Source organism: Paramisgurnus dabryanus, chromosome 1 (assembly GCF_030506205.2).
Source record: "Paramisgurnus dabryanus chromosome 1, PD_genome_1.1, whole genome shotgun sequence".
NCBI lineage: Eukaryota > Metazoa > Chordata > Actinopteri > Cypriniformes > Cobitidae > Paramisgurnus > Paramisgurnus dabryanus.
The window spans coordinates 37,945,366-37,957,971 of NC_133337.1; the positions used below are offsets into that span (position 1 = coordinate 37,945,366).

The 12,606-nt window shown below is 40.5% G+C and overlaps 1 protein-coding gene across 1 annotated transcript; it reads left to right on the forward strand.

Moving 5' to 3' along the window:
* Positions 1–456: 456 nt before the first annotated feature.
* On the forward strand, positions 457–7,955 carry LOC141282252 (uncharacterized). The gene is made up of 2 exons (XM_073814864.1): positions 457–7,482; positions 7,626–7,955. The coding sequence occupies exon 1, from the start codon at positions 2,070–2,072 to the stop codon at positions 7,113–7,115; it is 5,046 nt and encodes a 1,681-aa protein (XP_073670965.1). The 5' UTR covers positions 457–2,069; the 3' UTR covers positions 7,116–7,482; positions 7,626–7,955.
* Positions 7,956–12,606: the final 4,651 nt, after the last annotated feature.

Below are 12,606 nucleotides of genomic sequence, written 5' to 3' on the forward strand. Positions count from 1 at the left end.
GGTTCTCTCTCATTATTTGGCTTAGTGGGAGCATATACAGGTTGAACAGGAGTGGCGCAAGAATTGAGCCTTGCGGGACTCCGCATGTCATGGATGTCCACTCAGATTTATGGCCACCTATACTTACATAATAACCTCTCCCTTCTTAATATGACCTGAACCATTTCAGGACCATCCCAGAAAGCCTGACCCAGTTTTCCAGCCTGTCAAGAAGTATGTTGTGATCGACAGTGTCAAAAGCAGCACTGAGGTCGAGTAGCACCAACACTGATAGTTTGCCTGTGTCTGTATTGAGGCGAATATCATTTATTATCTTTATGAGCGCTGTCTCTGTACTGTGGTGCGGTCGGAAGCCAGATTGAAAAATGTCAAAGTAACCATTAGAAATTAAGAATTTGTTCAGCTGATTGAAAACAACTTTTCAATGATCTTGCCTATGAAAGGTGTGACGGAGTGGAAAAGCTCTGTGTATATTTGTATGTTACTTACCTCAAGTAATTGGAGGTGTGTGTTAGTAATTAACCCTGCAACTATAAAGCCAAAGCTTGTGTCATGCGGAGGGGGTCATAGTTCGTGTGGTCACGTGAGAGAACCCGAAAGCATGTTGGAAATGAAGGCGTCTGTGAGTTCCATGTGCGAGTTTACCATGTTTCCCTGATGCACCCGTGCATGCTGTCTTTGTGGAGTTTACAAAGTATACCCTCAGTGTCTAAAGTTGGGAAAATCCATCGCTGTTCTCACGCAGTCCTTCCTACCTGCTCTCTTCGGGTCAGTGAGTTAAACATTTTGGCCCAAAACATTCTCTTACATCACATTGTGCACACATCCTCACAAACGCATACATATATTTATTTATTATTTATTTATTTAACACAGTTACTGAGCCTTTGTATTTTGATTTTTGTCCTTAGGTTTTTCTTTTAGGATTACCTGTGTGATCAACAAACTGGGCTTGTTTGTTGTTTTGTTATTTCTCTGAATTTGGCGTTTATTGCCGATGTAAACGGGAAAAGCTTCAAAGTGTGAATTGTGTGTTAAGTTTACTTGACTGTTATGTTGTTTTGAAGTCATCTATTAATTAAAATTGTGAAAAGGAAAAATTTAAACGATCTGTGTTTTTGGTTTATGTATGTAACAAGTGGTATATTTGAGTTATCCTGGGTTCAATTTATGAAATTTGACAGATTTAAAACTGTCTGGCGCCCGAACAAATGTATTAAAGTTGTAGATCTCAATCGTAATTCCCTGGTGTAGTGGACAGTAGCTCCGCCTCTCCCCCAGCGAAACCCGGGTTCGATTCTTGCCTCAGGCACTTAAATTTAATTTTTGTTAATTTTGTGTTTTTTGAACTGCCACCGTTACAGAAGTGGCGCCCAAACAGGGACATTTGTTGCATTTAACTTGAAGGAGCCTTGAAAGACTTTAAACGTTTGAATGCATTGAAATTTGTATATGAACACTGGAACTGAATTAAGTAATTGTGATGAACTGATGTGAGATTGATTCACTTTTGTGAATGAACTGTTTGACTCTGAATCAGTGAATTAATTGTTTATGAAATGTTGAAACTGTAAATGAATATGAATAAGTTGAACAATCAGTGACTGTGTTGACTTGAAGTGATTTGCATAATTTGAATCTGGTTTATGAACATTTTGAACCTTTTGTTTAGACAATGAATTGATTAACCAATGAATGTGAACTGTTTAATCTTCAAAAAAAAAAAAAATTTCAAATGTGTGAATTTTGGATTATTTATTTGGTCACAAAATGAACATTGGTGTTGAATGCTGTTAAATTGAAATGGAATTTTGACAATCTTTTGACCAATTATATTCATTGAAGAGGTTGAGTTGTTGACTGAATATATTTGCATATATATGTATTTTCTATTGCTGGTTGGAAAAGTGTATTGACCATGAATGGTTAATCTACAGCAGTTTTTGATAACCCTGCTATTTTTTTTTAACCCCAATATTTGTTTTCCCAAAAAAAATAACCCTTTCATTTAGAATTTTTTTTTATTTTACACACACACACACATACACACACACACTCAATTTGTAGAGATGGCCACTACCCCTCCCCCACAATCCACATTTGTGGATATGGAAGACTTTGATGCTCCTAGCATTTCCACTCCAAACTGGCCTTATTCTTTACGACAACCCCCTATCCCCGGAGATCAATCTCATGGTTCTGTCTTATATGGCCATACAACCACACAAAGCAGTGTTTATCCTGAAACACACATGTATGTGAAATCCCCTACTTTACCACCTCCAGAACAACCTCTAACTTGGGCCACAGGAAATGATCATATGCAACTTTGTACATCAACTGAGATCACTTCACCCTCATTATCTTCAGTGGTCCAACAGGATCTGCCTGGAGTCCTTCCCACCCCTGGGAGAGAAATACCCCAACGTTTCACAGCTCAGTTTCAGAGTAACTGGGACCAATTGATGCAATCAATGGACAGACAAGAGGAAACTTTGAAAGAACTTACCCAAGCCATGAAGACTTCCTCTTCACACCACAAGATTCAGATCACAGAACTTGCTGCTCAAGTGGAGTCAAATAAGCACCAAGTCATTACACTTCTGACAGCTGATAAACAGCAAGAGACGTCTCAAATTGATCAACTACTTAAGGCTGTGAAATTAATGATTTCAGAAGAATTGCATGACCGAGAATCGCTTATTATCAATGAAATTCGATTCATGGTAGAACAGCTTCAGGTGGAGGTCCAGCAGGATTTAAAAGGAATGAAGGATACATTTCTGAAAAGCTTTGATCAACTAACTTCAAAAATGGAACAATGTGCAATTCAAGCAGACAAGTGTCTCACTGGTGTGGCAGATCTGAATGAGAAATTTCAAGCTTCACCTGAAGAAACTGTGGAAACTGTTTCAACTCAAACCACTCAAGTTCCTGATACTAGCCATTCATTACCTCCATCAACAGAAATTGTTCCAAATTTATTACTTAACCCCATAATTAAGAGTGACCACATCAGGTTAACCTTCCCCACTTTTGGACGACCAATGGATGATGTTGATCCTTTATTGTACTTAACCAAGTGTCATGATTTTCTAGCTCTTCATCCTTTGTCTGATGCAGATCTCATGGCTACCTTCCGCACAGTGTTGCATGGCACTGCAAGAGACTGGTGGGAGGTCAGTCGTTCTAGCATAGCAACTTGGAAGGAGTTTGAGACCGCATTTCGTTCTGCTTTTCTAGCCGAAGACTACGAGGACGAGTTGGCTGAACGAGTCCGCACTAAAATACAGGGTGAGAAAGAAACAATTAGAGACTTTGCATTCACGTACCGAGCACTATGTAGAAGATGGAAAGCAGATTTTACAGAAAATGAGATTGTTAAAATGATCTTGAAGAATATTAAACCTTACCTTGCAAGCCAGTTACGAGGACGAGTGAATACAGTTGAGGATTTGGTCAGGCTGGGTCACCAACTAGAGAGAGACCATGAGCAACAGCTTCGTTACGAAGGTCGTTTGGAACACAAACAAGTCAAATCACTACCTAACCGTCAGACTGAGAAACCTCCAGTTCTATGTTGGAGATGCAATGGACAACATTCCCCAGGAAACTGCCCAATGTATGCACCCCCAGCATCCCAACAATCATCTGGTCAGCAATATAACCGTTCAAAACCTTCTCACCACTCTGCAAAGTCAGGTGGACGATCAACTAACAACACTGTAGCTGCTTCTTCAGAAAACACTCAACCTCAAAGAGAACTTCAGAGAAACCCTGCACCCATGACCATACCACAACAGTTGGTAGTACCTGTTCGCCTTGCTACATGGATGGGAAAAGCGATCGTGGACACTGGTGCCAGTTACACACTCATTCACGAAAGCCTTCTTAAACAATTTGCAACCCTGGAACAAGTACAACAATGGACATGTGGACCACTTTATCTAGCCAATGGACAAGCTGAGAGACCTATAGGATGGTTAAATGCCACTATTCAACTGCAGGATAAAGCTGTTACATTACCTGTTGTTATCCTTTCTTCCCAAGCTTTAGCTTATGCCATAGTCCTGGGTTTGGACTTCATTTTTTTTAGTGGACTGCAAATTGATGTCAGTGAACTGAAATACTACTTTAAGTATGATCTTACTAAAGAGTATCCATTTCAGCCAGGAAATGCTAGTGAACCTCTTATGAGTCTACCCCTTAAGGAAGAGGGAAAACTACCCAAGAAAGTTCCATCAAACATGACATTGTTAAGTGCAATTCCACCCCCTCAACCCTTGTGCACCATGCTTCACAATGACACCACAGATGATGTTACATTAATCAAAGATGCGGTGGGAAAAGCACATTTACCTCCAGATGCCAAACACCACTTAACTCAAATCTTAGGAAGCCACCCTAAAGTATGCACTCACCGAATTGGAAGAACGGATGTCTTACAACATTGTATCTACACCACTTGCCAAGTCCCAATCAAGCAACGACCATACAGATTAAACCCTGTAAAACAACAAGCAATGGAAGAACAATTAGAAGTCATGTTGAGAGATGGAATAGTGGAGCCATCACACTCCAGTTGGGCTTCACCCGTAGTCATGGTACCAAAGAAAGATGGAAAGCTAAGATTTTGTGTAGATTACCGTAAAATCAATGCAATAACCGAAAGTGATGCCTACCCAATTCCAAACATTTCTGAAATTCTGGAATCCCTCTCGGGAGCCTCAATTTTCTCAAGCATTGATCTCAATAGTGGCTATTGGCAAGTGAACATGGATCCCAATAGCAAAGCACAGACAGCTTTCATCGTGTCTGCTGGATTATACCATTTTAACACAATGCCTTTTGGTCTAAAAAATGCACCAGCTACATTCCAAAGGCTGATGGAGAAAGTTCTGGAAGACCTAAGAAGTAAGATATGCTTCGTATATATCGATGATATTATTATCTATTCATCCACCGAGTCGCAACATCTCCAGGATCTTCAGTCAGTACTTCAGAGGCTTGAAAACGCTGGGTTAACCATTAACCTGAAAAAATGCAAGTTCTGTCTCTCCGAAATCACATTTCTGGGCCATGTAGTCAGCGCTAAAGGAATCACTGCTGACCTGAGCAAAGTAGAGGCTATACGCAATTTTCCTGTTCCCCGTAACCTCAAGGAAGTTCAACGTTTCTTGGGACTAGCCGGCTGGTATCACAGATTTGTGCAAGATTTTTCAAAAATTGCTGAGCCTCTCAACACCTTGAAGAAAAAAGGTCAGATGTTTAACTGGTCACCACAGTGCCAACAAGCATTTGATCAGCTGAAAGCAAACCTCATCACACCTCCTGTTCTTGGTCATCCTGATCTTCAGGTTCCTTTCATCATATATACTGATGCCAGTGATGCTGGACTGGGTGCCATCCTCACGCAACGAAAGGATCCTAACAATGAAGTTGTCATTTCATATGCTAGCCGAACATTAAACAGAGCTGAGGTGAACTACAGTGCCACAGAAAAAGAGTGTTTGGCAGTTGTTTGGGCCTTAGAGAAGTGGCAACATTACATTGAACACAAACTTTTCACAGTAGTCACAGACCATGCAGCCCTGCAGTGGGTCATGGGATCCACAAAGGCCAACAGTCGTCTTATTCGATGGGTTTTGAGACTCCAAAAATTCAACTTCATCATTGAATATCGTAAGGGAAAACTCAATGCAGCCCCTGATGCTTTGTCTAGATCACCAATCCCAGCCAAATGCACCTTGTACACAAAACAACAGACAACCCCACACTCTGAACTACCAATCACCGATGTTGTCCTGTGGGAGGAACAACATAAGGATGATGAGATTGTCAAACTATTCCAAGAAATAGTCAACAAACAAATCCCTCAAATGGAACAATACGAAGTAATCGAAGACAAGTTATACCGCAAAATGCAACGGGCAAATGATCAGACACAGCACAGAGTGTATGTTCCTGCCAGTCTTAGACCAACTCTCCTTGAGCATTATCATTCTCATCCTTTGAGTGGTCATCTAGGAATCTATAAAACCTACAAACGGCTCCAGGAAGTGGCGTTTTGGCCTAGACTGTGGTCAGATGTCAGGCAATACGTCAAAAGATGTGTGAAGTGCCAAACACTTAAACATGATAACCAGAAACCTGCAGGAAAACTCCAGTCCATTACTGTCACTCGTCCAAATGAAATGTTGGGAGTTGATATCATGGGTCCGCTACCTAAAAGCACACAGCAAAACGAGTACCTTTTAGTTTTTGTGGACTATTTCACACGATGGTCTGAGTTTTTTCCAATGCGGAAAGCCACTGCACAAAATATTGCAAAAATTGTTAGACAAGAAATCCTAACCCGGTGGGGAGTTCCTGATTTCATTTTGTCTGACAGAGGATCCCAATTCATGTCTTCTGTGTTCAAGGAAATCTGTTTAAAATGGAAGGTCACTCCTAAGTTAACAACTGCATATCATCCACAAACTAATATGACCGAAAGAGTGAACAGGACCCTCAAGAACATGATTTCAGTTTATGTAGATGACAATCACAGTAAGTGGGATCAATTCCTACCAGAATTACGTTTTGCCATGAACTCTGCCATTCAGGAAACCATTGGTGTAAGCCCAGCCGAATTGCAACTTGGGAGAAAACTGAAAGGGCCAATGGACAAAATTCTGCATGGTACAAACCTCACTCCTGATGATTCCTGCTACGATGTAGTTACTCACCTTAAGCACCTGCAAGCTCAGGCAAGAGAGAGTATTAGGAGATCCCAACACCGACAGCTCCGCAACTACAACAAAAAAAGACAAGATGTGACATTCAAGAATAAAGATCGGGTATGGCTCCGCAACTTTCCTCTTTCCAGTGCACAGAATAAATTCAGTGCCAAGTTAGCTCCAAAATGGAGAGGACCATATCGTGTGTTAAAACAACTTGGACCTTTAAATTACCGCATAACACTAGAAGCAACAGGAGAAGATTTGCGCACGGCTCATGTGTGCAATCTTAAAATGTGCTATCCCACTGCTGAAGAACTCGAAAGCCAAGAGAGAATCCGACTTCAGGATCTTTTCCATGAGACTTCAGATGAAGAAGATTTTCTAGGTTTCTGAGCTCTTTAAACAACCATGGGTTGTTTCAGCAAGGGAGGGAGAGTGTGACGGAGTGGAAAAGCTCTGTGTATATTTGTATGTTACTTACCTCAAGTAATTGGAGGTGTGTGTTAGTAATTAACCCTGCAACTATAAAGCCAAAGCTTGTGTCATGCGGAGGGGGTCATAGTTCGTGTGGTCACGTGAGAGAACCCGAAAGCATGTTGGAAATGAAGGCGTCTGTGAGTTCCATGTGCGAGTTTACCATGTTTCCCTGATGCACCCGTGCATGCTGTCTTTGTGGAGTTTACAAAGTATACCCTCAGTGTCTAAAGTTGGGAAAATCCATCGCTGTTCTCACGCAGTCCTTCCTACCTGCTCTCTTCGGGTCAGTGAGTTAAACATTTTGGCCCAAAACATTCTCTTACATCACATTGTGCACACATCCTCACAAACGCATACATATATTTATTTATTATTTATTTATTTAACACAGTTACTGAGCCTTTGTATTTTGATTTTTGTCCTTAGGTTTTTCTTTTAGGATTACCTGTGTGATCAACAAACTGGGCTTGTTTGTTGTTTGTTGTTTTGTTATTTCTCTGAATTTGGCGTTTATTGCCGATGTAAACGGGAAAAGCTTCAAAGTGTGAATTGTGTGTTAAGTTTACTTGACTGTTATGTTGTTTTGAAGTCATCTATTAATTAAAATTGTGAAAAGGAAAAATTTAAACGATCTGTGTTTTTGGTTTATGTATGTAACAAGTGGTATATTTGAGTTATCCTGGGTTCAATTTATGAAATTTGACAGATTTAAAACTGTCTGGCGCCCGAACAAATGTATTAAAGTTGTAGATCTCAATCGTAATTCCCTGGTGTAGTGGACAGTAGCTCCGCCTCTTGCCCAGCGAGACCCGGGTTCGATTCTTGCCTCAGGCACTTAAATTTAATTTTTGTTAATTTTGTGTTTTTTGAACTGCCACCGTTACAAAGGAAGATTTGAGATTGGTCTGTAGTTGCTCAACACAGTGTTATCCAATGGCGCTTTTCCATTGCATAGTACCCCACGGTTGGGTTTAGTTTGGGTCGGGTCAGCTTACTTTTGGGAGCTTTTCCATTGGGTGCAGTACGTAGTCCCCGATACTTTTTTTTCGTACCACCTTGGTTGGGGTTCCAAGCGACCCGAGCTGATACCAAACGTGATGTGAAAACACTGTAGATCACTGATTGGTCTGAGAAAATCGTCACTACAGCGTCATCGCTATAATGTAGATTAGCTTTACCTGTGCTAGCTAGCTTGCGCTGTCTCGAGCAAACATGTTGTCATCTGTGCTCTGCTATAAGTTCCCAAACTCCTTTTTAGCTGTGAAAAACATCCACAGGTTGAGAACCAGGAACAACAGTTTTTTCCAAACTTGCAGTTTGTGGCGGAACATTCGCGATGTGCACGTAGGCATTATATATGCTTAAACGCAACTTCAATGAGGCTCAGCGGAGCACCGTCGACTGACACCGCGGTGTTTGAACAGATACTGCCATGTGTGACAGAAGTAGTGATAAACGCTATGTGCAAACATCTATTTGTGGTGGTTAATTTTAATTTTGTGGCGGACTGATAAATAAATAAATGAATGGGAATGTACAAGGACGCTCTCACTTGTGTGATGTCACAGCAATATGCAGCGCAAATATAACGACACGCCTATAATCCCTCCCACTGCGAAGTGATACCAAACTCGATGGAAAAGCTAACCACGCCAAAGTGAGGTAAGCTGACCCGACCCAAACTAAACTAAACCGTGGGGTAGTATGCAATGGAAAAGCGCCACAAGTTGCTCTTTTTCAGGAGGGGCTTAACAACTGCAGTTTTAAGGGACTTTGGAAAAGTCCCAGAGATAAGTGATGAATTTACCACTTCTAAGAAATCTGCTTCTAAACAGTTAAAGACACTTTTGAAAAAAGATGTTGGGACTCCGTCAAGGGCGCAGGTTGATGTTTTAAGATGCTGTACTGTTTCTTCCAAAATTTAACCATCAACTGCTTCGAAATCAGACATCGTAACTACGTTCTGATGTTGTGGTCTGATTTGTCTGACCCCGGTGCAGATCAAGGATGTGCTGATCACCTTTCTGATATTATTGATTTTCTCAGAGAAGTAGTAAGCAAACTCACTACATTTGCTGTCTGAGACCATTTCACTTAGAATGTGACCTGGGGGGTTGTTAGTCTCTCGATAGTAGCAAAAAGAGTGCGTGTGTTATTTATGTTGTTGTTTATAATATTTGAAAAGAAAGTCTAGATTTGCCTAGTTACACACTGAAAGCACGAAGGCTGTCTTTATAGATATTATAATGGACTACAAGTTTTGTCTTCCGCCACACGCGCTCAGCTTTTCTGCATTGTCTCTTCATATTCTGCACTGCTGTTGAGTTTCTCCAAGAGGATTTTTGCCTGTCATTTTTCTTCCTAACTTTTACAGGAGCAATATCATCGATTGCACTCTTAACTTTTGAATTAAAGGAATCAAGGAGAAAATCAACAGAGTCTGCAGATATGCTTGGTGTTAACGATATAGCCTTCATAAATAGCACACTGGTGTTCTCATTTAAGCATCTCTTATTGACAGACAGAGACCTAGTTTCAATAGTAGGAGAGATCAATATATCAAATACAGAAATGATCAGACGGTGCTACATCCTTAATAACAATTGATGAAATGTTTACACCCTTACTGATAATTAAATCAAGAGTGTGTCCATGATTGTGTGTGGGTCCATGTACATGTTGAGTCAGATCAAAAGTATTTAAAACAGCTGTGATATCTTTCGCCATAATGCTTCTTGACTTATCAATGTGAATGTTAAAATCTCCAGCAATAACAAAACAGTCAAACTCTGAGGAAATCGTTGATAACAGTTCTGTAAAGTCCTCAACAAATGGCGGAGAGTATTTTGGGGGCCTGTAAATAATGATAAATAAAATGCGCGGGTACCTTTCAACACAATACCTAGATATTCCAAAGAAGGGTAATTCCCAAATGACACTTGCTTACATTGATAGACATCTTTAAAAAGAGCAGCTCTCCTCCACCTCTCCTAGCAGTTCTGCAGACACTCATAAAAGTAAAGTTAGGAGGGGCTGTTTCATTAAGGACTGTTGCACTGTAGCTTTCTTCTCGCATTGTTTCATTTAGAAATCAAATCCAGGTTGTTTGTGGTTATTAAGTCGCTGAATAGAAATGATTTATTTTTAAGTGAACAGATGTTTAAAAGTGCTAACTTAACAGTACTAATTTTTTCCCTAACAGAAATCTTAGTTTGACATGTAACAGGCAGAAGATTAGATTGATTTGCCATACGGTTTGATAAAGCCTTGGACTTTCTATCATGTACTAAAACAGAAATAGAGAAAGATATAGGCAGACCGGGTTCCTGCGTTTTCTTAAAATATTTAATAAAATTATTATTATCATAGCAGGGACCCGACACACATCACTGAGAGCCTTTATCAGTTGTTTTTGGTTCACCTACAGCAGATGGAGGAGGGTGTGTGCCTTGGCGTTGTGTCAGAGACCGAAGACCTCTCACAGGACGAGGAGGGGGAGCTGGGCCCACTGGCTTTGGTGGTTGTGGGGCTTGCCGTTTTGACTGAAATAACTACTCATTTCAACCGAGGTATGCAGCAAAGCATTTGTGAAGCCACAACACGCACAACCTTGAGGCGGATGGGCTACAACAGCAGAAGACCCCACTGGATACAACTCATCTCCACTACAAATAGGAAAAAGAGGCTACAATTTGCACGAGCTCACAAAAATTGGACAGTTGAAGACTGGAAAAATGTTGCCTGGTCTGATGAGTCTCGATTTCTGTTGAGACATTCAGATGGTAGAGTCAGAATTTGGCGTAAACAGACTGAGAACATGGATCCATCATGCCTTGTTACCACTGTCCAGGCTGGTGGTGGTGGTGTAATGGTGTGGGGCATGTTTTCTTGGCACACTTTAGGCCCCTTAGTACCAATTGGGCATCGTTTAAATGCCACGGCCTACCTGAGCATTGTTTCTGACTATGTCCATCCCTTCATGACCAACATCCTCTGATGGCTACTTCCAGCAGGATAATGTACCAAAAGCTTGAATCATTTCAAATTGGTTTCTTGAACATGACAATGAGTTCACTGTACTAAAATGGCCCCCACAGTCACCAGATCTCAACCCAATAGAGCATCTTTGGGATGTGGTGGAACGGGAGCTTCGTGCCCTGGATGTGCATCCCACAAATCTCCATCAACTGCAAGATGCTATCCTATCAATATGGCCAACATTTCTAAAGAATGCTTTCAGCACCTTGTTGAATCAATGCCACGTAGAATTAAGGCAGTTCTGAAGGTGAAAGGGGGTCAAACACAGTATTAGTATGGTGTTCCTAATAACGCTTTAGGTGAGTGTAAATATGTACAGGTCTAAGTTGACAACGTTTCCAGGACAAGCCTTTTTACCATCTTTACCAAGAGTATCTCTCCGTTAGTTTGGTGCTACAGTATTTACATGAATCATTCAGCACAACATGCTTTTACAAATGACATTTGTTATCTCGGTTATTTACAGATATGTTGAAACTAAGTGACATGTACAACGCAGCTCGAAGATAACATTAACATTTTCTAATGTTAGGCTAACGTTAGAGATGTTAAAGATAACATTGTTGACTTAGCTAAGAACAGATGTAGACATTATTGTTTAATCTATCCACTTTTAGTTGGTGTTGTGGTCTACTGCATAACTTAATTCAGAGCAGACACTTAACGTTATCTCGGTTGAGATGTGGCTTGGGAAAGGGTAAAAAATACACACTGTCCCCCAGCCTCTCGGGATACCTATTATCGGAGTTGCATGTACCCCATGCACACCATTTTAAACTTAAAATGACAAGAAAAAACATATAAAAACGGACTAACTGCAATTCATTTTAATGGAAGTCTAAGCAGAGAGTGTCTGAGTGTATTGGGTTAGCGATGCGCACTGCGATTGGATCATCGCGTTTGGGGGCGTGGCTTAGCCATAGGTCAATTACAAGAGTAAAAAAAATCAATTTATTGGGAAAAAGTAAGTTTCATATGAATATGATGTTTTCTCAAGTAAAACAAAATGTTTGAAGTCCATTATATATTTGTTCTTTTTTGACACAAGGTAGACCTACCTTACGTTATTTGGCAATATACAGGATCTAGTACAAAAAAAATTAAGATACGTTTTTTTTTATCTTTCCATCTGTTACCCCTGCATACCTGATCAATTTAGCTATATTGTATATCAGGGGTTTCCAAACTTTTTCAACCCAACAGGTAATCTTAACACCCACCGTGTTTTAAAATAGAAATACAGGGGCAAACACAAACCCACTTGTTCCCTTTCAGTAGTTTTTAAATCAGTTTAATTGCATAATATTAAAATATCTTACGCTAGGGCTGCACGATCATGGCAAAAAGCATAAATGTTTAGGCTGTATTT